Source organism: Scyliorhinus torazame, chromosome 14 (genome assembly GCF_047496885.1).
Source record: "Scyliorhinus torazame isolate Kashiwa2021f chromosome 14, sScyTor2.1, whole genome shotgun sequence".
Classification (NCBI taxonomy): domain Eukaryota; kingdom Metazoa; phylum Chordata; class Chondrichthyes; order Carcharhiniformes; family Scyliorhinidae; genus Scyliorhinus; species Scyliorhinus torazame.
In genome coordinates, this window is record NC_092720.1 from 16,043,547 (window position 1) to 16,071,171 (window position 27,625).

The window sequence follows — 27,625 nt, forward strand, 5'->3', positions numbered from 1 at the left end:
TCCACCCCTTCCCCAATCAACCTCCCAAACCACCCCCTCCCCATCAACCTCCCCAAACCACCCCTTCCCCCCATCAACCTCCTCAAACCACCCCCTCCCCCATCAGCCTCCCAGTCCACCCCTTCCCCCATCAACCTCCACAAACCACCCCTCCCCCATCAACCTCCACAAACCACCCCCTCCCCATCACCTCCTCAACCCACACCTTCACCCATCAACCTCCCCAAACCACCTTCTCCCCATCAACCTCCCCAATCCACCCCCTCACGCATCAACCTCCCCAAACCACCCCCTCCCCCATCAACCGCTCCAATCCACCCCTTCCCCCATCAACCTCCCCAAACCACCCCCTCCCCATCAACCTCCCCAATCCACCCCTTCCCCCATCAACCTCCCCAAACCACCCCCTCCCCATCAACCGCCCCAATCCACCCCTTCCCCCATCAACTTCCCCAAACCACCCCCTCCCCATCAACCTCCCCAATCCACCCCTCCCCCATCAACCTCCCCAAACCACCCCCTCCCCCATCAACCTCCCCAATCCACCTCTCCCCCATCAACCTCCCCAATCCACCCCTTCCCCCATCAACCGCTCCAATCCACCCCTTACCCCATCAACCTCCCCAATCCACCCCTTCCCCCATCAACCTCCCCAAACCACCCCCTCCCCCATCAACCTCCCCAGTCCACCCCTTCCCCAATCAACCTCCCAAACCACCCCCTCCCCATCAACCTCCCCAAACCACCCCTTCCCCCCATCAACCTCCTCAAACCACCCCCTCCCCCATCAGCCTCCCAGTCCACCCCTTCCCCCATCAACCTCCCCAAACCACCCCCTCCCCATCAACCTCCCCAATCCACCCCTTCCCCCATCAACCTCCCCAAACCACCCCCTCCCCATCAACCGCCCCAATCCACCCCTTCCCCCATCAACTTCCCCAAACCACCCCCTCCCCCATCAACCGCTCCAATCCACCCCTTCCCCCATCAACCTCCCCAAACCACCCCCTCCCCATCAACCGCCCCAATCCACCCCTTCCCCCATCAACTTCCCCAAACCACCCCCTCCCCCATCAACCTCCACAAACCACCCCCTCCCCATCAACCTCCACAAACCACACCTTCCCCCATCAACCTCCCCAAACCACCCTCTCCCCAAACCACCCCCTCCCCCATCAACCTCCACAAACCACCCCCTCCCCCATCAACCTCCCCAAACCACCCCCTCCCCCATCAACCGCCCCAATCCACCCCTTCCCCCATCAACCTCCCCAAACCACCCCCTCCCCCATCAACCTCCACAAACCACCCCCTCCCCCATGAACTTCCCCAATCCACCCCTCCCCCATGAACCTCCCCAATCAACCCCCTCCCCGCTACTGGCTTTTAAAATTTGCGGGTGTGATCGGCTTTCACAAATACCGGGCATCCCACGCATGTAAACGCCGGATCCAGCAGGCCCCGAGCCCAGCATGGCAGACAGCCTTCTCCAGGCGTCGGCACGCTTTCCCAGGCTCAATTTGTTTCTGAAGCGATGGAGTCTTCCTGCCAGGAGCGGCAACAGAGAGCAGGTCAAATGCCCGGTACGCACACTGACGCCACGCACCCTGTACATCTGTGCATTGGACGCAAAATCACGGAGGAGAGATTCTTCCACTTTGTAGCAGCCAGCAAGCAAGGCCTCCCTGTACACCCTGGGCCATCACCGGCGTCTCTGTACACCCGGGGCCATCACCGGCGTCTCTGTACACCCGGGGCCATCACCGGCCTCCCTGTACACCCTGGGCCATCATCGGCCTCCCTGTTCACCCTGGGCCCTCACCGGCCTCCCTGTACACCCTGGGCCATCACCGGCCTCCCTGTACACCCGGGGCCATCACCAGCCTCCCTGTACACCCTGGGCCATCACCGGCCTCCCTGTACACCCTGGGCCATCATCGGCCTCCCTGTACACCCGGGGCCATCATCGGCCTCCCTGTACACCTGGGGCCATCACCTGCCTCCCTGTACACCCTGGGCCATCACCGGCCTCCCTGTACACCCTGGGCCATCACCGGCCTCCCTGTACACCCGGGGCCGTCACCGGCCTCCCTGTACACCCTGGGCCATCATCGGCCTCCCTGTACACCCGGGGCCATCATCGGCCTCCCTGTACACCCTGGGCCATCACCGGCCTCCCTGTACACCCTGGGCCATCATCGGCCTCCCTGTACACCCTGGGCCATCACCGGCCTCCCTGTACACCCTGGGCCATCACCGGCCTCCCTGTACACCCGGGGCCGTCACCGGCCTCCCTGTACACCCTGGGCCATCATCGGCCTCCCTGTACACCCTGGGCCTTCACCGGCCTCCCTGTACACCCTGGGCCATCATCGTCCTCCCTGTACACCCGGGGCCATCACCGGCCTCCCTGTACACCCTGGGCCATCATCGGCCTCCCTGTACACCCGGGGCCATCACCGGCCTCCCTGTACACCCTGGGCCATCATCGGCCTCCCTGTACACCCGGGGCCATCACCGGCCTCCCTGTACACCCGGGGCCATCACCGGCCTCCCTGTACACCCTGGGTCGTCACCGGCCTCCCTGTACACTCTGGGTCATCACCGGCCTCCCGGTACACCCGGGGCCATCACCGGCCTCCCGGTACACCCTGGGTCGTCACCGGCCTCCCTGTACACCCTGGGTCGTCACCGGCCTCCCTGTACAGCCTGGGCCGTCACCGGCCTCCCTGTACACCCGGGGCCGTCACCGGTCTCCTCCTCTGGGACCCTCCCTGGCCTGATGGGTGGCCAGGTCCTCAGGGTGTGGGGTGGGACCGTGCACATGGGCGGTCGCCTCAAGGCTCTGGCGATGCTGCTGCCGGCGCCTTCTCCAGCGGCCGGCCGCCTGAACGGCCATCAGCAACACGAGGGCAGACTCCTCGGGGTCCAAGATATCATCCATCCCATATCTGTAAGGGATTGGAGGGGGGCTTGAGACTGGCGACCAGCGGTGTCTTCCACCCCGGGACCCTCCATTCCCCATTGCTCCCCACATCTCCCCCCCCCCCTCAGCCCCTGCCACCTGACATGCCCTGCCCACACACCCCCAGCCACAGTAGGGGCCCCTGGTCACCGGACCCCAGATCCTGTACCCCAGACACCCACAAATAATATTACCTGGACCGGGCGCTGGCCTGCTGCCATTGCACACCTGTAGAAGCCAGGTATTTTACAGATTCCAACAACACCCCAACCTCTGATCACGGAAATGTCCCGGTGCTGGGGCACAGCCCCTGGGTGTTTGGACGTTGGCTGCTGCGAGCGTGGTATTGCCTCCCGCAGTGTCCAGGCATCACAGATTGATCGGAATGCGGGGCAATCACTCCCACATGCTACATGGCCCACCCGCCCATGGGAATCCACTTGGGATGCGTAGTGCTCACCTAAGTACGATTGACAATTCTCTATTAGCAATAGCCTTCAGCTGATCAGCTGAAGTTGTTAAATTCGATGTTGAGTCTGGAAGGCTGTAGCGTGCCTAACCGGAAGATGAGTTGTTGTTTCTCCAGTTTGCGTTGCGCTTCACTGGAACATTGCAGCAGGCAAGGACAGACATGTGGGCAGGGGAGCAGGGTCTTTTGTTAAAATGGCAAGCAACAGGAAGGTGAGGGTCCTGAATGCGCACAGACCGAAGATGCTCAGCAAAGCGATCACCCAGGCTGCGTTTGGTCTCTCCGATATAGAGGAGACCACATTGGGAGCAGCGAATGCAATAGACCAAATTGGAAGGGATGCAAGTGAAACGCTGCTTAACCTGGAATGAGTGTTTTGGGCCTGGGATGTTAAGCATGGAAGAGGTAAAGGGGCAGGTGTTACACCTTCTGCGATTGCATGGGAAGGTGCCATGGGTGATGGGAGAGGTACTGGGTATGGTGGAGGAGTGGACTAGGTTGTCTCGGAGGGAATGGTCTCTGCAGAATGCTGACAGAGGGAGAGAAGGGAAGATGTGTTTGGTGGTGGCATCACGCTGGAGTTGGCGAAAATGGCGGAGGATTATGCTTTGCATACGGAGGCTGGTGGGGTGAAATGTAAGAATGAGGGGGACTCTATCCTTGTTCTGGGAGGGGGGGGGGAGGGGGCAAGGGTAGTGGCGCGGGAGATGGACCACACACTGTTTGTTAAGTAATGGGTTAAGAGTTAAGTAATGCATTAAGAGACATTGCAATTAGTTGTCTCATTTATGTTAAGTATCCAATGATTGACACTGATATGTAAAGGAGCTTCAGGTGGCCTTTGTGGCTGGTGATGTGTAATTAGAGTTTTGTGCAGAGGCTGTTGGAATGAAATAAAAGTGTGTTGGTGAAAAAGGAACAGTATTTTGACTCTTCACACCACAGCATCTAATACGTCTAACACTTTTCAGGGCCCTGTGCACAACTGTAGGTGGGAAAACACGGTTGAGGAAGAAGGAACATATTTTCGAAGCACCATTTTGGAAAGTGGCATCATCGGAACAAATGCGCCGGAGGCGAAGGAGTTGAGAGAAAGGGATGGAGTCCTTACAGGGTGTAGGGTGCGAAGAGCTGTAGTCCAGATAGCTGTGGGAGTCAGTGGGCTTGTAGTGGATATTAGTGGATAGTCTATTGCCGGAAATGGAGTCAGAAAGATCAAGGAAGGGAAGGGGAGGTGGAAACTGGAAGCGAAGTTGATGAATTTTCCCAGGTCCGGGCGAGATGCTGCCAGACCTGCTGAGATTTTCCAGCGTTTTCTCTTTCGTTTCAGATTTCAGCATCCGCAGTAATTTGCTTTTACCCAAGTCTATGGAGCTCTCAAAGAGAGAGAGGGAGCAATCACATATATCCAGCTCAGAATCACAGAATCTTTACTGTGTAGAAGGAGGCCTTTCAGTCCATTGAGTCTGCACTGGCTGTCTGAAAGAACATGACCTAGTCCCACTCCCCCGCATCATTCCCGTACACTTGCACATTCTTTATTTTCAGATCGCAATACAATTCCCTTTTGAATACCTTGATCAAACCTGCCCCTACCACCCACTCAGGAGGTTATCTCTGGGTAAATACATTTTCCCTCGCATCACACTTACTCTTTTTACCAGTTATATTGAATCTGTGTCCTCTAGTTGTTAGACCATAAGAAACAGGATCAGAATTAGGCCACTCGGCCCATTGGATCTGCTCCGCCATTCAATCATGGCTGATATTTTTCTCATCCTCATTCTCCTGCCTTCTCCCCATAACCCCTGATTCCCCCTATTAATCAAGAAGTCTAGAATCTTGATGCATTCTTGAGTGGAAACAGTTTCTCACTATTTACCCTGTCTTGAATACTCAAGCAAACCTCCTCGCAGCCGTCTTCTCACAAAGTAAAACAGACCCAACCTCTCCAATCTATCCTCATAGCTTCAGCTGATCATCCCTGGAATCATCTCGTGAATCTCCTCTGTACTCTTTCCAATGCCTTCACATCCTTCCTCAAGTATAGTAAGAAGTCTTACAACACCAGGTTAAAGTTCAACAGGTTTGTCTCGAGTCACTAGCTTTCGGGGCACAGCTCCTTCATTCACCTGAGGAAGGAGCAGCACTCCGAAAGCCAGTGATATTGAAACAAACCTGTTGGACTTTAACCTGGTGTTGTAAGACTTCTTACCGTGCTCACCCCAGTCCAACGCCGGCATCTCCACATCATTCCTTGACTGGACCCAGTCTCCAGATGAGGCGCAACTAGTCTCTTATCCAAATTCAACATGATCTCCTCACTCTTGTACTCAATGACCTTATTAATAAAGCCTAAGATACAATATACTTAATTAACTGCTCTCCCACAATGCCCTTTCATCTTCAATGGTCTGCGTACAGATACATGGATGTTAATCTATTCTTCTTTTACTTCATATTGTCTCTCCATATTCATCCTGTCAAAATGAATCATCACAGTTCTCTGCATTGAACTTCATCTGTCACCTGACTGCCCAGCCCACCAACACGGCTCCATCCCTTTGAAGTTCAAGACTACCCTCATCACAGTTGGCAACATTTCCAATTTTTGTATCATCTGCAAATTTTGAAATCACAAACCACGTTTAGGTTATTAATATTTATCAGGAAGGGCAAGGTTCCCAACACAAACCTGAGGGAACTCCACTTCAAACCTTCCTCCAATCTGAAATAGAACTATTTTATCGCCACTCTCGGTTTTCTCTCAATCAGCCAATTTCTTATCCCCTTTATTCCATGAACTAGAATTTTGATCACAAGCCTGTTGCTGATGCAATTCCCTTTTGGATCAAATGAATTTTGAACATCCATAGAAACCACGTCAACAGTGTTGTCCTTATCAACCTTCTCTGTTACCTCCTCAAGAAACTCCAGCAAGTTAGTAAAACAGGATTTTCCCTTCATGAATCCATCCTGACTTGCCTTAATTATCCCACTCTTGTCAAAATGACTATTGTTTTGTACCAAACTATAGTTTCCAGAAATTTCTCAACCACTGAAATCAATCTGACTGGTCTGTAGTTGTCAGTTTTATCCTTGCATCTCTTTTTGAACAATGGTGTAACATTCGCAATTCGTCAGACCTCTGGCGCCACCCCTGTGTTTAAGGAGACTGGAAGATGATCATCAGTGTCTAGAAGGAATATTCTAGATTATTGGATAGTCACAGAGAGACTGTCACAATAGCCTTACCCCATATCTCTTTCTTCCGAAACCTCCCACATCAAATCTGAGTTGTTTGTGATTTGAAAATCCCACCAGAAGATCTCATTGCTGCAAACCAAGAGTTCTGAAGGAGAATTCTGAGCCAACACCACGGTCTCCAGTGAGAAACCCCAAGAACCAGGAGATACTGTGGACCAGGACCCTTCAGCTGTAAACAAACCTCTAGGCAACAAAAGCACAAAGTGCGAGAAAAACTGTTCAGGTTTGCAGCATCCATGGAGAGCAAAATATTTCGACCGGGATTCTCCAATCCCGCGACCATGTTCTGTCGCCGGCATGAAAAGCGGTGTGCACCACTCCAGCGTCAACGGTCCTCAATTGTCCGGTATGCCCCCCTTCCTTCGGGGCTAAGTCGGCGTCGGAGTGGTCCCCGCAGCTCCAGCCGGCGCGGCATGGCCGGCGCGAGTTCGCACATGCGTGCCACGGCCAGCATGATTCCGCGCATGCGCGCCACGTCCGCTGTGATTCCGCACATGCGTGTGGGTTCCCGGCTCCGCGCCGGGGCCCAACGCGGAGGATCCTAAGCCCCCACGGAACCAGCCCGCCTGCTGATCGGTAGGCCCCGATCGCAGGCTAAGTCACCGTGAAGGGCCCCCCTGGGGTCAGCTCCCCCCGCCCCCCCGCACCAGGACGGCCAGGTCCCGCCGTGTGGGGCCATACGTGACCCGCGCCAGCGATACTAGGCCGAAATTGACGGCCGGTCGGGGCCCGGAGAATCGCCAGGGGGGGCCGCTTATGAGGCGGCGGTGTTCCCGGTGGGTGCCCTAGAATCGGCGCCGGAGAATCGGCGAGCCGGCGGCGTGGCGGCGTGGTGCGATTCTCGCGATCCGTTGTAGCTGCTTTTATTGAAGCCTCTGCACAAGCCATGATTTAGTTTTCTAACCTTGCTATTACTTGGCTAAGGTTTTGAATTTCTTTTTTTTAAATATATTTATTCAAATTTTTCAACAAATTTTCAACAAACCACCCCCCCCCCCCCAGCAAGAAAAAAGAAACAAAAACACAACAATCAGAAATTATACATTGGATTTCCCCCACATACAATAACCCCCCATATGACATTTAACAGCACAAATAGGGGGAAAAAAACACCTTCACCCAAACGCCCCCCCAAAAGAACCCCCCCCCCCCCCGCACCTGGGCTGCTGCTGCTGCTGACCTCCTAACGCTCTGCGAGATAGTCTAGGAACGATTGCCACCGCCTGAGGAACCCCTGCACAGACCCTCGCAAGGCAATCTTTATCCTCTCCAGCTTGATGAACCCTGCCATGTCATTGATCCAAGCTTCCACACTAGGGGGCTTCGCATCTTTCCATGATAACAAAATCCTCCGCCGGGCTACTAGGGACGCAAAGGCCATACCAGCCTCTTTCGCCTCCTGCACTCCCAGCTCGTCCGATACCCCAAATAATGCTAATCCCCAGCTCGGCTTGACCCGGGCGTTCACCACCTTGGACATAGTCCTCGCAAAACCCCTCCAAAACCCATCCAGCGCCGGGCACGACCAGAACATATGGACGTGATTTGCCGGGCTCCCCGAGCACCTCCCACATCTGTCCTCCACCCCAAAGAACCTACTCAACCTCGCCCCTGTCATATGCGCTCTGTGAGTAACTTTAAACTGTATTAGGCTGAGCCTGGCGCAAGAGGAGGAAGAATGAACCCTACTCAGGGCATCAGCTCACAGACCCTCATCTAGCTCCTCCCCAAGCTCCTCCTCCCACTTGTCCTTTAACTCCTCCACCGAGGCCTCCTCCTCTTCCTTCAGCTCCTGGTAAATCGCCGAAACCTTGCCTTCTCCAACCCATACACCCAAAATCACCCTGTCCCGAATCCCACGTGCCGGAACAGCGGGAATTCCCTCACCTGCCGCCTCACAAACGCCCTCACTTGCATGTACCTGAAAGCGTTTCCCGGGGGTAGCCCAAACTTCTCCTCCAGCGCCCCTAGGCTCGCAAACGTCCCATCGATGAACAGGTCCCCCATTCTTCTAATCCCTGCCCGGTGCCAGCTCCAAAACCCCCCATCCATCCTTCCCGGGACGAACCGATGATTCTCCCGAATCGGGGACCAAACCGAGACTCCCACCTCGCCCCTGAGTCGCCTCCACTGCCCCCAGATCTTCAGCGTCGCCGCCACCAGTGGACATGCGGCAACTGTGGCTCCGCCCATTTAAAGCGGCAATGTCCTGCCAAAGCGCGACAATGCCGACGCTGCAGCATGTTGGGCCACTACGCTGGCTGCTGTCGAGCAGCTCACCCTGCCAACTCGTACCCGTTTAGCCAGCCTTGCAGAAACGTTCGGGCAATTCAACCCATGTTCACCGAGTCCGATCCCGACGTCACACAGACCAGTGACACTGAGGACAGGGAGCCCTTCCGCGTTGCTGTCATCAACAAGAACAAGCTGTCCCCGAGTCGAAAGCACCAGCTGCTGTCAGTACACAGCATTGATCCGGACGACGAGTGGTGTGCCACCTTGACGGTCAACCGATCCCAGATCAGATTCTGCCTGGACACTGGTGCCTCCGCCAATCTCCTCGCATGGTCAGCATTCCAGACCCTGAAGGTTAAACCACCAATTCTGCCATCCAACTATCAACTCGTTGACTATAATGGCAACGTCATCCCCGCCACAGGGTCGTGCCAGCTCGAAGTGACACACAACTCATGTAAAGCCACATTACCATTCGAAACTGTGGGCTCCTCAAAGGACTCTCTGCTAGGCGCACAGGCGTGCAAAATCCTCCACCTCGTTCGGCGTGTACACTCTCTCTCTCCAGAAGGCACGTCCGATTTCCCAGATGCAGACTTTAGGGCGCAGCTCAACTCAATCCTCACGCACAACCAGGATGTTTTCGAGGGTATGGGCACACTGCCCTACACGTACAAAATCTGACTTAAGCAGGATGCCACCCCGGTAGTTCACGCACCTCGCAGGGTCCCAGCACCCCTCAAGGACCGCCTCAAGCAGCAGCTGCAGGACCTTCAGGACCAAGGAGTGTTTTCCCGGGTAAGGGAGCCGACTCCATGGGTCAGCTCCATGGTGTGCGTCAAGAAGCCTTCCAGCGAGCTCCGGATCTGTATGGACCCGAAAGACTTAAATCGCAACATAATGAGGGAACATTACCCCATACCCAAACGTGAGGAGATTACGTGCGAGATGGCTCGGGCAAAAATATTCACCAAGCTTGATGCCTCAGAGGGCTTCTGGCAGATTCAATTGGATCAGTCCAGTAGGAAGCTGTGCACTTTCAACACTCCATTTGGCAGATACTGCTACAATAGGATGCCATTTGGCATCATATCGGCCTCTGAAGTGTTCCATCGCATCATGGAACAGATGATGGAGGGCATCGAAGGGGTGCGCGTCTATGTAGACGACGTCATTATTTGGTCCACCACACCGCAGGAGCACATCAGTCGCTTCCAGCGCGTCTTTAAACGGATATGGGACCACGGCCTGCGTCTTAACCGAGCCAAATGCTCTTTTGGCCAAACCGAGCTCAAGTTCCTGGGGGACCACATCTCCCGGTTGGGGGTGCGGCCGGATGCCGACAAGGTGGCAGCCATCACGGCCATGCAGAAGCCCACAGACAAGACGGCGGTGCTACGCTTTCTCGGAATGGTCAACTTCCTGGGGAAGTTCATCCCTAACCTTGCTTCCCACACTACAGCTCTCCGGCAACTGAGTTCCAGTGGCTTCCCACCCACCAGCGTGAATGGGAGGAGCTCAAGGTCAAGCTCACCACCGCGCCGGTACTGCCGTTTTTCGATCCTGCAAGGGAGACGAAAATCTCGACTGACGCCAGCCAGTCCGGCATTGGTGCGGTCCACCTGCAACGGGATGACGCCTCATCATGGGCCCCAGTCACCTATGCGTCACGGGTCATGACCCCCACAAAGCAGCGCTATGCGCAGATTGAGAAGGACTGCCCAGGCCTGTTGACTGGCGTTGACAAGTTCCACGACTATGTGTATGGCCTTCCCCAGTTCACCGTGTAGACTGACCATCACCCGTTGGTTGGCATCATTCAAAAGGACCTCAATGATATGACCCCTCGCCTCCAGCGCATTCTGCTCAAAATCCGGAGGTACGACTTTCAACTTGTCTACACCCCGGGTAAGGACTTCATCATAGCAGACGCTCTGTCCAGGGCAGTCAGCACGCCGTACGACCCTGAGGGGTTCATTTGCCAAGTCGACGCACATGTAGCCTTCACTTCTGCCAATCTGCCAGCCACTGATGCACGCCTGGCCCACATTCGACATGAGACTGCGGCCGACCCCCTTCTGCAACGTGTGATGCACCACATGATGGACGGGTGGCTCAAGGGACAATGCCCACAGTTTTACAACGTTCGGGACGACTTGGCAGCCGTTGATGGTGTCCTCCTGAAGCTGGACCGCATCGTGATCCCACACAGCATGCACCAGCTTGTTTTAGAACAGCTGCACGAAGGCCATCTCGGCGTTGAGAAGTGCCGGCGGAGGGCCCGAGAGGCTGTGTACTGGCCGGGAATAAGTGAGGACATTGCTAACACTGTGCTCAATTGCCCCACCTGTCAGCGGTTTCAGCCGGCACAACCCCGTGAGACCCTTCAGCCCCATGAGTTGGTCATGTCCTCCTGGTCAAAGGTGGGCGTGGACCTGTTCCATGCGCTCAGCAGGGACTACATCATCATCATCGACTACTTTTCCAGCTATCCAGAGGTCATACGCCTGCACGACACCACGTCATCGGCTGTCATCCGGGCCTGCAAAGAGACCTTTGCTCGCCACGGCATTCCGCTCACCGTGATGTCAGACTGTTTGTTAATGACATTGATTTCGTTCTTGGTGTAACATAGTTAGTTTCTGCACCTGACACCTTCCTGTGTATATAGTATAGCCACATGTACATATTGTTGTAAATATTGCACACACATGATTAGATGCACTCACCACACTTCTTTATTTATTGTCATGTAGACACATATTCTTTGCGAAAAGGGGGGATGTCATGATATTTAGATCAGCATATCATGGTGCAATCAAACACACACTGATGGACATGCAGTAGGACCAACCAACACACACACAACATCGCAGCCAATCGCCAGTGAGAGCACACGCACTATAAAAACAGGGGACATGACAGTTCCCGCTCATTCCAGCAGCAGCCGGCTCAGAGCACTGAGCTCAGAGCCTGCCACTCAGACATTCACCATGTGCTGAGTGCCTCACCCAGATAGTAATAGGACAGGGTCCACAGATTAGCTGGTAATGCATGTACCCAAGTTAGCAGTGTGCTGTTATAGTTAAGTAGTAAATAAAATTGAGTTACACCATCTCCAGCCGTGTTGGATCGTTTGTACACCAGAACACCCAACACGACAGGAATCTGGCTGGCTTACTTATTACAGCAAGCTCTGCAGTTAAGTAGATGTTAAATTGACGATACTCCTTCCCTCTCAAATTCAACCTTTGTTATAACTAACCCAGGAGAGGGTCAAAGAAAGGAGTCGGTTTACCCCTGTTAACCTGGTTGTAACAGAGATAAGAGGCAGGATTCTCCGCTGCCCGATGCCAATATCATAGTCGGCGATCGGGCGGAGAATCTCTTCCAACGCCCAAATCAGGTTTGATGCCGGTTTTCGAATCTCCGCCCCCTCCGAAATGGCTGGGAGCCGTGCCACTGGCCAGGGGGGGCTTCTGGAAGGACTGGTGAGGGGTGGCCAGGGGGTGGCCTGTGAAGTCTTATTTGGCAGGTCAAGTCTGCACATGGCCGGCTCCATTTTGTACGGCGCGACCGCTGCAGGCGTCATAAAACGCCGATTTTGCCGTCATAAATCGCCCGCGAATTCTCCATCTCAGCCCGCTGAAATGGAGAATCCAGCGCAAGAAATACATTTAAAGTACAAAAAGTATTCATCAATCTTTTTATCTCTCTCAATACCATCTTTCTTACTGTCTCTTGATTTAATTTCCCCTCTCTGATTTGACAGCAAATTCGCCATTCTAACTTACACTTGCTTGCTCAGACCACTGTAGCAATCCTTCAATCTGATTGGCTGAAGAAATGCAGAGTTGCTTCCCCCCGTTGACTCAGCTCCCAGATACGCTGTTTCCATTTCCCACTTTCTGCAACTTGCAACGCAAAATACCATGGAAATCGAATGGGTTATGAGCAAGTCGAACTCACGGCAATTGACTGTAGCAAATTCTGAGCCCAATGTACACTTTTACACGCTGACATCGTCTCATGGTGCTTTTCAGGCAATGAAGGACTTTTGAAGTGTGTGCACCGCTCTGAGGTAGGCAATCAATTTATGCACAGCAAGCTCCCACAAACAACAAGGCGATAATTTGAGCAATTTTGGGCCCCACACCTCAGGAAGGACATACTGGCACTGGAGCGGGTCCAGCGGAGATTCACACGGATGATCCCAGGAATGGTGGGCCTAACATACGATGAACGTCTGAGGATCCTGGGATCATATTCATTGGAGTTTAGAAGGTTGAGGGGAGATCTAATAGAAACTTACAAGATAGTGAATGGCTTAGATAGGGTGGACGTAGGGAAGTTGTTTCCATTTGCAGGGGAGACTAGGACCCGGGGGCACAGCCTTAGGATAAAAGGGAGTCACTTTAGAACAGAGATGAGGAGAGATTTCTTCAGCCAGAGAGTGGTGGATCTGTGGAATTCATTGCCACAGAGGGCGGTGGAGGCCGGGACGTTGAGTGTCTTTAAGACAGAAGTTGATAAATTCTTGATTTCTCGAGGGATTAAGGGCTCTGGAGAGAGAGCGGGTAAATGGAGTTGAAATCAGCCATGATTGAATGGTGGAGTGGTCTCGATGGGCCAAATGGCCTTACTTCCGCTCCTATGTCTTATGGTCTTATAATGACCAGGTAATCTGTTACTACGGGGTTAGTTGAAAGATAAATATTGCCCTGGAAATCCTGCCCTTCTTCAAAATAGTACCATGGGGTCTTTCAAATCCTCCTGGGGAAGAGAGAAGCCTCAGTTCAACATCTCATTGTCAGTTGTCTTAAAAACCCATCTGATTCACAAATGTCCTTTCGGGAAGGAAATCTTACCCGGTCTGGCCTACACGTGACTCCAGCCCAACAGCAATGAGGTTGACTCTTAAATGCCCTCAGGGATGGGCAATAAATGCTGGGCCAGCCAACCACACCCACATCCCAAGAACGAATAAAAAAGAAAGAAAAATAAAGCCAGCATCTCAGAATTAGGAGTGTCACTCTGGATCATGTACTCAAGGTTTTTGGGTGGGACTGCGTAATAACCCCCAGCAGCCTCTGGGGACACCCTGATTGATCCTTCCTTGGGTCTCGTGGAATATGACCTTCCCCGTTAGTGGGTGGAGGCCTGCCCAGTTGGAACATAGAACATAGAACATAGAAAAATACAGCACAAAACAGGCCCTTCGGCCCACGATGTTGTGCCGAACCTTTGTCCTAGATTAATCATAGATTATCATTGAATTTACAGTGCAGAAGGAGGCCATTCGGCCCTTTGAGTCTGCACCGGCTCTTGGAAAGAGCACCCTACCCAAACTCAACACCTCCACCCAACACCAAGGGCAAGTTTGGACACTAAGGGCAATTTATCATGGCCAATCCACCTAACCTGCACATCTTTGGACTGTGGGAGGAAACCGGAGCACCCGGAGGAAACCCACGCAGACACAGGGAGGACGTGCAGACTCCGCACAGACAGTGACCCAAGCCGGAATCGAACCTGGGACCCTGGAGCTGTGAAGCAATTGTGCTATCCACAATGCTACCATGCTGCCCTTAAGAACAAATAAATCTACACTGTATCATTTTACCGTAATCCATGTACCTATCCAATAGCTGCTTGAAGGTCCCTAATGTTTCCGACTCAACTACTTCCACAGGCAGTGCATTCCATGCCCCCACTACTCTCTGGGTAAAGAACCTACCTCTGATATCCCTCCTATATCTTCCACCTTTCACCTTAAATTCATGTCCCCTTGTAATGGTTTGTTCCACCCGGGGGAAAAGTATCTGACTGTCTACTCTATCTATTCCCCTGATCATCTTATAAACCTCTATCAAGTCGCCCCTCATCCTTCTCCGTTCTAATGAGAAAAGGCCTAGCACCCTCAACCTTTCCTCGTAAGACCTACTCTCCATACCAGGCAACATCCTGGTAAATCATCTTTGCACCTTTTCCAAAGCTTCCACATCCTTCCTAAAATGAGGTGACCAGAACTGTACACAGTACACCAAATGTGGCCTTACCAAAGTTTTGTACAGCTGCATCATCACCTCACGGCTCTTAAATTCAATCCCTCTGTTAATGAACGCGAGCACACCATAGGCCTTCTTCACAGCTCTATCCACTTGAGTGGCAACTTTCAAAGATGTATGAACATAGACCACAAGATCTCTCTGCTCCTCCACATTGCCAAGAACTCTACCGTTAACCCTGTATTCCGCATTCATATTTGTCCTTCCAAAATGGACAACCTCACACTTTTCAGGGTTAAACTCCATCTGCCACTTCTCAGCCCAGCTCTGCATCCTATCTATGTCTCTTTGCAGCCGACAACAGCCCTCCTTACTATCCACAACTCCACCAATCTTCGTATCGTCTGCAAATTTACTGACCCACCCTTCAACTCCCTCATCCAAGTCATCAATGAAAATCACAAACAGCAGAGGACCCAGAACTGATCCCTGCGGTACTGGTAACTGGGATCCAGGCTGAATATTTGCCATCCACCACCACTCTCTGACTTCTATCGGTTAGCCAGTTCGTTATCCAACTGGCCAAATTTCCCACTATCCCATGCCTCCTTACTTTCTGCAGAAGCCTACCATGGGGAACCTTATCAAATGCCTTACTAAAATCCATGTACACTACATCCACTGCTTTACCTTCATCCACATGCTTGGTCACCTCCTCAAAGAATTCAATAAGACTTGTAAGGCAAGACCTACCCCTCACAAATCCGTGCTGACTATCCCTAATCAAGCAGTGTCTTTCCAGATGCTCAGAAATCCTATTCTTCAGTACCCTTTCCATTACTTTGCCTACCACCGAAGTAAGACTAACTGGCCTGTAATTCCCAGGGTTATCCCTAGTCCCTTTTTTGAACAGGGGCACGACATTCGCCACTCTCCAATCCCCTGGTACCACCCCCGTTGACAGTGAGGATGAAAAGATCATTGCCAACGGCTCTGAAATTTCATCTCTTGCTTCCCATAGAATCCTTGGATATATCCCGTCAGGCCCGGGGGACTTGTCTATCCTCAAGTTTTTCAAAATGCCCAACACATCTTCCTTCCTAACAAGTATTTCCTCGAGCTTACCAATCTGTTTCACACTGTCCTCTCCAACAATATCGCCCCTTTCATTTGTAAATACAGAAGAAAAGTACTCGTTCAAGACCTCTCCTATCTCTTCAGACGCAATACACAATCTCCCGCTACTGTCCTTGATCGGACCTACCCTCGCTCTAGTCATTCTCATATTTCTCACATATGTGTAAAAGGCCTTGGGGTTTTCCTTGATCCTACCCACCAAAGATTGTTCATGCCCTCTCTTAGCTCTCCTAATCCCTTTCTTCAGTTCCCTCCTGGCTATCTTGTATCCCTCCAATGCCCTGTCTGAACCTTGTTTCCTCAGCCTTACATAAGTCTCCTTTTTCCTCTTAACAAGACATTCAACCTCTCTTGTCAACCATGGTTCCCTCACTCGACCATCTCTTCCCTGCCTGACAGGGACATGCATATCAAGGACACATCTTAAGAACCCAGAACAAAGGCCCGCCCGGACGGGAGGAGCATGTTCGTTGTCCCGAAGAGACTTTATAAAAGACTGATCGAGAAGGTGAAATCGCAGAGGATTGGGGGTAGAGTACTAGACTGGATTGAGGATTTATTGACTGACAGAAAGCAGAGGTCAGGATAAATAAATGGGTCATTCTCTGGCTGGTGAATTGTAACCAGCAGTGTGCTGCAGGGATCAGTCCTCGGATCTCAACTCTTTACAATCTATAGAAATGAGCAATGTAACATAGCAAAATTTGCGGATGATACTAAAATAGGTGGGAAAGCAGGCAGCGAAGAGGAGATACAGATTTTACAGACGGATAGAGATAGGCTAAGAGATTGGGCCAAAATTTGGCAGATGGAGTTCAATGTGGATAAGTGTGAGATTATCCATTTTGGCCGAGAAAATAGAAAGACAAATTATTATCTGAATGGAAAGCAGATTCAAAATGTGTCTGGCCAGAGGAATTTGGGTGAGTTTGTTCATGAATCGCAGAAGGTCTTTATGCAGATACAGCATGTAATTAAAAGGGCAAATAGAATGTTAGTGTTTGTTACAAAAGGACAGGAGTATAAAAGTAGAGAAGTGTTGTTTGCAATTGGATAGGGTGTTGTTGCGGCCACATCTGGAGTGTTGTGTCCAGTTTTGGTCTCCCTATTTGGGGAAGGATGTGGTGGCATTGGAGGCAGTTCAGAGGAGGTTCGCCGGGGATGGAGGGGTTGATGTCTCAGGAGAGATTAAACAGTTTGGGCTTATACTGGCTGGAGTTTGGAAGGATGAGAGGGGATCTGATCTGGATATATAAGATATTAAAAAGGATTGATAAAGTACACGTAGACAAAATGTTCCCCCTTGTGGGGCAATCTAGAATGAGAGGTCACAGATATAGGTTGAGAGGCGGTAGATTTAGAACTGAGATGAGGAGGAACTACTTCTCGCAGAGGGTGGTGAATTTGTGGAACTCGCTGCCCCATAGTGCGGTGGGGTCTGAGTCATTAAATGATTTCAAGAAGGAGACAGATATATCTCTGATATTAAAAAACAGCTTAAAGGGATATGGGGAACAGGTGGGGAGGTGGATTTGAGACCAGGAAGAGATCAGCCACGATCTGGTTGAATGACGGAGCCAGCTCGAAGGGCTGTATTTGACTACTTCAGCTCCTAATTCCTATGTTCCAATGCTCGTATGTTCCTCTGTCACTCTGTATACATATTTGCTGCTGTAGGCAGACTTTTCCTGACCGTAAATAAGCCAAAGTTTACCCTAGGATTCGGCTTCCTGGGTCTTAATAGATTGGAACCCACCAAGAAACTTGCAAGTATCAGAAGCAAGCATGGTCATCCCTCAACCAACATCGCTGAGAAAGTCATGGATTGTCTGGTGATTATCACATTGCTGTTTGTGGGACCTTGCTGTGCACAAATTGGCTATGTTATAACAGTGACTATGTGTCGAAAATGACTTAACCCTAACCAGGGGGTCAGACGAAGTCGGTGCAAGAGTAGGCCACTCGGCCCTTCAAACCTGCCCCACCATTCAATAAGATCATGACTGACCTGAGTGTAACCCCTTGGTCTTGAGGCTATAAAAGGCACTATGTAAATGCAAGGCTTTCAATCACTTACCTGCTCCATCCAGATGTAGGTCGTCAGAATTTCTTGTTTCTCGTCCTTGGAGTGAAAGTAAAATGAGAATCGTCAACATTTAACATAGAACATAGAACATAGAAAAATACAGCACAGAACAGGCCCTTCGGCCCACGATGTTGTGCCGAACCTTTGTCCTATTAATCATAGATTATCATTGAATTTACAGTGCAGAAGGAGGCCATTCGGTCCATTGAGTCTGCACCGGCTCTTGGAAAGAGCGCCCTACCCAAAGTCAACACCTCCACCCAACACTAAGGGCAATTTTGGACACTAAGGGCAATTTATCATGGCCAATCCACCCAACCTGCACATCTGAAAACTTTAGTCAAAGCCTGTCCAAAATGTAAGAGCGCAGATTTCAAACCTCTCCGTACCAGGCCCAGTATCGCATGGAGGTTAATGGTGATGTTAATGTCCAATGTTTGACTGAAATTCTTCACCGGGCGAAATGCTCTGTTTTCAAAAACTTCAGCGAACGTCTTTGTAAACCGTACTCCGTCTGAGTCAGAGAGGCTGAGGTGGGACAAATTAACTGGAAATGAAAAGAAGGTGAAATTACTTTACAATCACTCCGCTGACACCCAGCAGAACCAGAAGGGAGATGAGGAGAAAGTCTGTTTATGTCGTGAATTCATCTGGATTTGGCTACCTTGAGAGATTGGTGAAGACTGACGAAGTTGAGGAGGAATTTCTTCTCTCAGAGGGTACTGAATCTATGGAATTTATAACTGCGGAGGGCTGCAGAGGCTGGGTTATTAGGTACGTTCAAGGCTGAGATAGACAGATTTTTAAACAGTAAGTGCATCGAGAGTTATTCGGATAAGGCGGGAAAGTGGAGTTCATAGAATTTACAGTGCAGCAGGAGGCCATTCGGCCCATCAAGTCTGCACCGGCTCTTGGAAAGAGCACCCTACCCAAGGTCCACACCTCCACCCTATCCGCATAACCCAGCAACCTCACCCAACGCTAAGGGCAATTTTGGACACCAAGGGCAATTTAGCATGGCCAATTCACCTAACCTGCACATCTTTGGACTGTGGGAGGAAACCGGAGCACCCGGAGGAAACCCCACGCACACACGGGGAGAATGTGCGGATTCCGCACAGACAGTGACCCAAGCCGGGAATTGAACCTGGGACCCTGGAGCTGTGAAGCATTTGCGCTAACCACTATGCTACCGTGCTGCCCAAGTTGAGGATTTTGACATCTAGATCAGAGAGGATTGGAGTAAAAAGACACAGGGGTTATGTGGCAGCTATACAAAACCCTGATTAGACCCCACTTAGAGTCGCTGTCAGCAGTTCTGGGCACCACACCTTAGGAAGGATATTTTGGCCTTGGATAGGATGCAACGTAGGTTACAAAAATAATACCGGGATTGCAGGGATTGAGTTACAAGGAGAGATTCCACAAATTACGCCTGTTTTCACCTGAATTTAGCTTAAGTATTCAAGATATTGACAGGGGAAAACAGAATAGATAAAGATAAACTATTTCCACTTGTTGGAGATTCTAAAACTAGGGCAGCATAGTCTAAAATAGAGGTTTAGAATTCTCTCACACAAACAGCAGTTGAAGCTACGACAGTTATTCATTTTAAATCTGAGGTAGATTTTTGCTAAGCCAAGATATTAAGGGATATAGGCCAAAGACAGATATATGGAGTTAGGTCACAGTTCAGCCACAATCACATTGAATGGTGGGACAAGCTCGAGGGACTGAATGGCTTACTTCTGTTCCTATGTTGGTGATGTTATTATGAAGGTGGAGCAGAATTGATGGGTTCAACGGGCGACTTCTGTTCTTAGGTCTTCTAGTCTTCTGGTGAGCATGTGAAATAGGAGCAGGAGTAGGCCATTCGACCCTTCAAGTCTTCCCCACCATTCAGTAATATCGTAGCTAATCGTCTATCTCGGCTCCAATTTACTACCCTGACCCTATCCCTTAAATCCATTTGTGACAACAAAAAATTTCTCTCTGAATCATCACATCTGTATAGAGAAAGGATTTCAAGATCCGCAACTTTGGAAGCAGATTCAATAGTAATAGTCAAAAAGACATTCGATAAGTAGTTAAAACATAAAGGTTTGAAGGGCGATGGGGACAGTGGATCTAACCTTTCTTTAATTTATTCATTCATGGGATGTGGGCGATCCCTAATTGCCCAATCCTAATTGACCCTCAGTGCATGCAGGTGAGCTGCAATCTTCAACTGCTTCATCCCATGTGGTGTAGGTACATCCACAATCCCAAACTGACCCCACTGTCCCACTATCCCCTCATAGCCCTGTATCAATCCCAAACTGATCTCACTGCCCCGCTCACTCCCCATAGCCCTGTATCAATCCCAAACTAATCCCACAGCCTCGCTCTCTCCCCATAGCCCTGTATCAATCCCAAACTGATCTCACTGCCCCGCTCACTCCCCATAGCCCTGTATCAATCCCAAACTAATCCCACAGCCTCGCTCTCTGCCCATAGCCCTGTATCAATCCCAAACTGAACCCACAGCCTCGCTCTCTCCCCATAGACCTGTATCAATCCCAAACTGATCTCACTGCCGCGCTCTCTCCCCATAGCCCTGTATCAATCCCAAACTAATCCCACAGCCTCGCTCTCTCCCCATAGCCCTGTATCAATCCCAAACTGATCCCACAGCCTCGCTCTCTCCCCATAGCCCTGTATCAATCCCAAACTAATCCCACAGCCTCGCCCTCTCCCCATAGCCCTGTATCAATCCCAAACTGATCTCACCGCCCCGCTCTCACCCCATAGCCCTGTATCAATCCCAAACTAATCCCACAGCCTCGCTCTCTCCCCATAGCCCTGTATCAATCCCAAACTAATCCCACAGCCTCGCTCACTCCCCATAGCCCTGTGTCAATCCCATACTGACCTCACTGTCCCACTATCCCCCCATAGCCCTGTATCAATCCCAAACTGACTTCACTGTCCCACTATCCCCCCATAGCCCTGTATCAATCCCAAACTGATCTCACTGCCCTGCTCTCTCCCCATAGCCCTGTATCAATCCCAAACGAATCCCACTGCCTCGCTCTCTCCCCATAGCCCTGTATCAATCCCAAACGGACCTCACTGTCCCACTCTCTCCCGAAAGCCCAGTATCAATCCGAAACTAATCCCATTGCCTCACTCTCTCCCTATAGCCCTGTATCAATCCCAAACTGACCTCACTGTCCCACTCTCTCCCCGTAGCCCTGTATCAATCCCAAACCAATCCAACTGCCTAACTCTCTCCCCACAGCCCTGTATCAATCCGAAACTAATCCCACTGCCCCGCTCTCTCCCCATAGCCCTGTATCAATCCCAAACTGACCTCACTGTCCCACTCTCTCCCCATAGCCCTGCATCAATCCCAAACTAATCCCACTGTCCTGCTCTCTCCCCATAGCTCTTTATCAATCCCAAACTAATCCCACTGCCCCACTATCCCCCATAGCCCTGTATCAATCCCAAAATAATCCCACGGCCCCGCTCTCCCCATAGCCCTGTATTACTCCCAAACAAATTTCACTCTCCTGATTTCTCCCCATTGCCCTGTATCAATCCCAAACTAATCTCTCAGCCACACTCTCTCCCCATAGCCCTGTATCAATCCCAAACTAATCCCACGGCCCCGCTCTCTCCCCATAGCCCTTTATCAATGCCAAACTAATCCCATTGCCCACTCTCTCCCCATAGCCCTGTATCAATCCCAAACTAATCCCACTGCCCCACTCTCTCCCCATAGCCCAGTATCAATCCCAAACCAGTCACACTGCCCCACTCTCTCCCCATAGCCCTGTATCAATCCCAAACTAATACCATGCCCTGCTCTCTCCACATAGCCCTGTGTCAATCCCAAACTGACCTCACTGTCCCACGATCCCCCCATAGCCCTGTATCAACCCCAAACTGACCTCACTGTCCCACTATCCCCCCATAGCCCTGTATTAATCTCAAACTGACCTCACTGTCCCACTATCCCCCCATAGCCCTGTATCAATCCCAAACTGACCTCACTGCCGCACTCTCTCCCCATAGCCCTGTATCAATCCCAAACTGATCTCACTGCCCTGCTCTCTCCCCATAGCCCTGTATCAATCCCAAACTAATCCGACTGCCCTGCTCTCTCCCCATAGCCCTGTATCAATCCCAAACTGACCTCACTGTCCCACTATCCCCCATAGCCCTGTATCAATCCCAAACTGACCTCACTGTCCCACTATCCCCCCATAGCCCTGTATCAATCCCAAACTGATCTCACGGCCCCACTCTCTCCCCATAGCCCTGTATCAATCCCAAACTAATCCCACTGCCTCGCTCTCTCCCCATAGCCCTGTATCAATCCCAAACTGACCTCACTGTGCCACTCTCTCCCGAAAGCCCTTTATCAATCAGAAATTAATCCCATTGCCTCGCTCTCTCCCTATAGCCCTGTATCAATCCCAAACTGACCTCACTGTCCCACTCTCTCCCCGTAGCCCTGTATCAATCCCAAACCAATCCCACTGCCTCAGTCTCTCCCCATAGCCTGTATCAATCCAAAACTAATCCCACGGCCCCGCTCTCTACCCATAGCCCTGTATCAATCCCAAACTGACCTCACTGTCCCACTCTCTCCCCATAGCCCTGTATCAATCCCAAACTAATCCCACTGTCCTGCTCTCTCCCCATAGCTCTTTATCAATCCTAAACTAATCCCATTACTACTCTCTCCCCAGAGCCCTGTATCAATCCCAAACTAATCCCACTGCCCTACGCTCTCCCCACAGCCCTGAATCAACCCCAAACTAATCCCACCGCCTGGCTCGCTCCCCAGAGCCCTGGATCAATCCCAAACTGACCTCACTGTCCCACTCTCTCCCCATAGGCCTGTATCAATCCCAAACAAATCCCACTGCCCCACGCTCTCCCCATTGCCCTATATCAATCCCAAACTAATCCCACTGCCCCACTCGATCCACAAACCCCAGTATCAATCATAAACTAATCACAATACCACTCCCTCCCCATAACCCTGTATGAATTCCAAAGAAACCTGACTGTCTCACTCTTTCCCCATTGCCCTGCAATCCCAAACCAATCCCACTGCCGCACTCACTCCCCATAGCCCTGTATCTATCCCAAACTAATCCCACTGCCCCACTCTCTCCGTATAGCCCTGTATCAATCCTAAACTAATCCCATTTCCACTCGCTCCCCAGAGCCCTGTATCAATCCCAAACTAATCCCACTGCCCTACTCTCTCCCCATAGTCCTGTATCAATCCCCAAACTAATCCCACTGCCTCACTCTCTCCCCATAGCCCTGTATCAAACCCAAACTGACCTTACTGTCCCACTCTCTCCCCATAGCCCTGTATCAATCCCAAACCAATCCCACTGCCGCACTCTCTCCTCATAGCTCTGTATCATTCCCAAACCAATCCCACTGCCGCACTATCTCCCCATAGCCCTGTATCAAAACCCAAACCAATCTTACTGCCCCACTGTCTCCCCATAGCCCTGTCTCAATCCCAAACAAATCCCACGGCCCCACTCTCTCCCCATAGCCCTCTATCAATCCCAAACCAATCCCACTGCCCCACACTCTCCCCATAGTCCTGTATCAATCCCAAACTAATCCCACTGCCCCACTCTCTCCCCATAGCCCGGTATCAATCCCAAACTAATCCCACTGCCCCACTCTCTCCCCACAGCACTGTATCAATCCCAAACTAATCCCATTGCCACACTATCCCCCATAGCCCTGTATCAATCCCAAACTAATCCCACTGCCCCGGTCTCCCCATAGCCCTGTATGAATCCCAAACGAATTTCACTCTCCTGATTTCTCCCCATAGCCCTGTATCAATCCCAAACTAATCTCTCAGTTCCACTCTCTCCACATAGCCCTGTATCAATCCCAAACTAATCCCACTGCCCCGCTCTCTCCCCAAAGCCAGTATCAATCCCAAACTAATCCCACTGCCCCACTCTCTCCACATAGCCCTGTATCAATCCCAAACTAATCCCACTGCCCCGCTCTCTCCCCATAGCCCTGTATCAAACCCAAACTGACCTTACTGTCCCACTCTCTCCCCATAGCCCTGTATCAATCCCAAACTAATCCCAATGCCCTACTCTCCCCCATAGCCCTGTATCAATCCCAAACTAATCCCACTGCCCCACTCTCTCCGTATAGCCCTGTATCAATCCTAAACTAATCCCATTTCCACTCGCTCCCCAGAGCCCTGTATCAATCCAAAACTAATCCCACTGCCCTACTCTCTCCCCATAGCCCTGTATCAATCCCAAACTAATCCCAATGCCTCGCTCCCTCCCCAGAGCCCTGTATCAATCCCAAACCAATCCAACTGCCTAACTCTCTCCCCACAGCCCTGTATCAATCCGAAACTAATCCCACTGCCCCGCTCTCTCCCCATAGCCCTGTATCAATCCCAAACTGACCTCACTGTCCCACTCTCTCCCCATAGCCCTGCATCAATCCCAAACTAATCCCACTGTCCTGCTCTCTCCCCATAGCTCTTTATCAATCCCAAACTAATCCCACTGCCCCACTATCCCCCATAGCCCTGTATCAATCCCAAAATAATCCCACGGCCCCGCTCTCCCCATAGCCCTGTATTACTCCCAAACAAATTTCACTCTCCTGATTTCTCCCCATAGCCCTGTATCAATCCCAAACTAATCTCTCAGCCACACTCTCTCCCCATAGCCCTGTATCAATCCCAAACTAATCCCACGGCCCCGCTCTCTCCCCATAGCCCTTTATCAATGCCAAACTAATCCCATTGCCGACTCTCTCCCCATAGCCCTGTATCAATCCCAAACTAATCCCACTGCCCCACTCTCTCCCCATAGCCCAGTATCAATCCCAAACCAGTCACACTGCCCCACTCTCTCCCCATAGCCCTGTATCAATCCCAAACTAATCCCATGCCCTGCTCTCTCCACATAGCCCTGTGTCAATCCCAAACTGACCTCACTGTCCCACTATCCCCCCATAGCCCTGTATCAACCCCAAACTGACCTCACTGTCCCACTATCCCCCCATAGCCCTGTATTAATCTCAAACTGACCTCACTGTCCCACTATCCCCCCATAGCCCTGTATCAATCCCAAACTGACCTCACTGCCGCACTCTCTCCCCATAGCCCTGTATCAATCCCAAACTGATCTCACTGCCCTGCTCTCTCCCCATAGCCCTGTATCAATCCCAAACTAATCCGACTGCCCTGCTCTCTCCCCATAGCCCTGTATCAATCCCAAACTGACCTCACTGTCCCACTATCCCCCATAGCCCTGTATCAATCCCAAACTGACCTCACTGTCCCACTATCCCCCCATAGCCCTGTATCAATCCCAAACTGATCTCACGGCCCCACTCTCTCCCCATAGCCCTGTATCAATCCGAAATTAATCCCATTGCCTCGCTCTCTCCCTATAGCCCTGTATCAATCCCAAACTGACCTCACTGTCCCACTCTCTCCCCGTAGCCCTGTATCAATCCCAAACCAATCCCACTGCCTCAGTCTCTCCCATAGCCCTGTATCAATCCGAAACTAATCCCACGGCCCCGCTCTCTACCCATAGCCCTGTGTCAATCCCAAACTGACCTCACTGTCCCACTCTCTCCCCATAGCCCTGTATCAATCCCAAACTGACCTCACTGTGCCACTCTCTCCCGAAAGCCCTTTATCAATCCGAAATTAATCCCATTGCCTCGCTCTCTCCCTATAGCCCTGTATCAATCCCAAACTGACCTCACTGTCCCACTCTCTCCCCGTAGCCCTGTATCAATCCCAAACCAATCCCACTGCCTCAGTCTCTCCCATAGCCCTGTATCAATCCGAAACTAATCCCACGGCCCCGCTCTCTACCCATAGCCCTGTATCAATCCCAAACTGACCTCACTGTCCCACTCTCTCCCCATAGCCCTGTATCAATCCCAAACTAATCCCACTGTCCTGCTCTCTCCCCATAGCTCTTTATCAATCCTAAACTAATCCCATTACTACTCTCTCCCCAGAGCCCTGTATCAATCCCAAACTAATCCCACTGCCCTACGCTCTCCCCACAGCCCTGAATCAACCCCAAACTAATCCCACCGCCTGGCTCGCTCCCCAGAGCCCTGGATCAATCCCAAACTGACCTCACTGTCCCACTCTCTCCCCATTGCCCTGTATCAATCCCAAACTAATCCCACTGCCCCACTCGATCCACAAACCCCAGTATCAATCATAAACTAATCACAATACCACTCCCTCCCCATAACCCTGTATGAATTCCAAAGAAACCTGACTGTCTCACTCTTTCCCCATTGCCCTGCAATCCCAAACCAATCCCACTGCCGCACTCACTCCCCATAGCCCTGTATCAATCCCAAACTAATCCCACTGCCCCACTCTCTCCGTATAGCCCTGTATCAATCCTAAACTAATCCCATTTCCACTCGCTCCCCAGAGCCCTGTATCAATCCCAAACTAATCCCACTGCCCTACTCTCTCCCCATAGTCCTGTATCAATCCCCAAACTAATCCCACTGCCTCACTCTCTCCCCATAGCCCTGTATCAAACCCAAACTGACCTTACTGTCCCACTCTCTCCCCATAGCCCTGTATCAATCCCAAACCAATCCCACTGCCGCACTCTCTCCTCATAGCTCTGTATCATTCCCAAACCAATCCCACTGCCGCACTATCTCCCCATCGCCCTGTATCAAAACCCAAACCAATCTTACTGCCCCACTGTCTCCCCATAGCCCTGTCTCAATCCCAAACAAATCCCACGGCCCCACTCTCTCCCCATAGCCCTGTATCAATCCCAAACCAATCCCACTGCCCCACACTCTCCCCATAGCCCTGTATCAATCCCAAACTAATCCCACTGCCCCACTCTCTCCCCATAGCCCGGTATCAATCCCAAACTAATCCCACTGCCCCACTCTCTCCCCACAGCACTGTATCAATCCCAAACTAATCCCATTGCCACACTATCCCCCCATAGCCCTGTATCAATCCCAAACTAATCCCACTGCCCCGCTCTCCCCATAGCCCTGTATGAATCCCAAACGAATTTCACTCTCCTGATTTCTCCCCATAGCCCTGTATCAATCCCAAACTAATCTCTCAGTTCCACTCTCTCCACATAGCCCTGTATCATTCCCAAACTAATCCCACTGCCCCGCTCTCTCCCCATAGCCAGTATCAATCCCAAACTAATCCCACTGCCCCACTCTCTCCCCATAGCCCTGTATCAATCCCAAACCAATCCCACTGCCCCACACTCTCCCCATAGCCCTGTATCAATCCCAAACTAATCCCACTGCCCCACTCTCTCCCCATAGCCCGGTATCAATCCCAAACTAATCCCACTGCCCCACTCTCTCCCCACAGCACTGTATCAATCCCAAACTAATCCCATTGCCACACTATCCCC

The 27,625-nt window shown here is 51.5% G+C and overlaps 1 protein-coding gene across 2 annotated transcripts in view; it reads right to left on the reverse strand.

Annotated features, from left to right (window-relative positions):
• Nucleotides 1-27,625, reverse strand: part of LOC140389538 (5-hydroxytryptamine receptor 3A-like) — a 110,843-nt gene that overhangs the window by 58,447 nt on the left and 24,771 nt on the right. For both annotated transcript variants that reach the window (XM_072473734.1, XM_072473733.1), the window contains exons 2-3: nucleotides 18,557-18,714; nucleotides 18,159-18,203 (exon numbers count right to left, since the gene is read on the reverse strand). In XM_072473734.1, coding sequence (XP_072329835.1) covers nucleotides 18,159-18,203; nucleotides 18,557-18,714 — 203 coding nt within the window. The remainder of the gene's footprint in view (nucleotides 1-18,158; nucleotides 18,204-18,556; nucleotides 18,715-27,625) is intronic.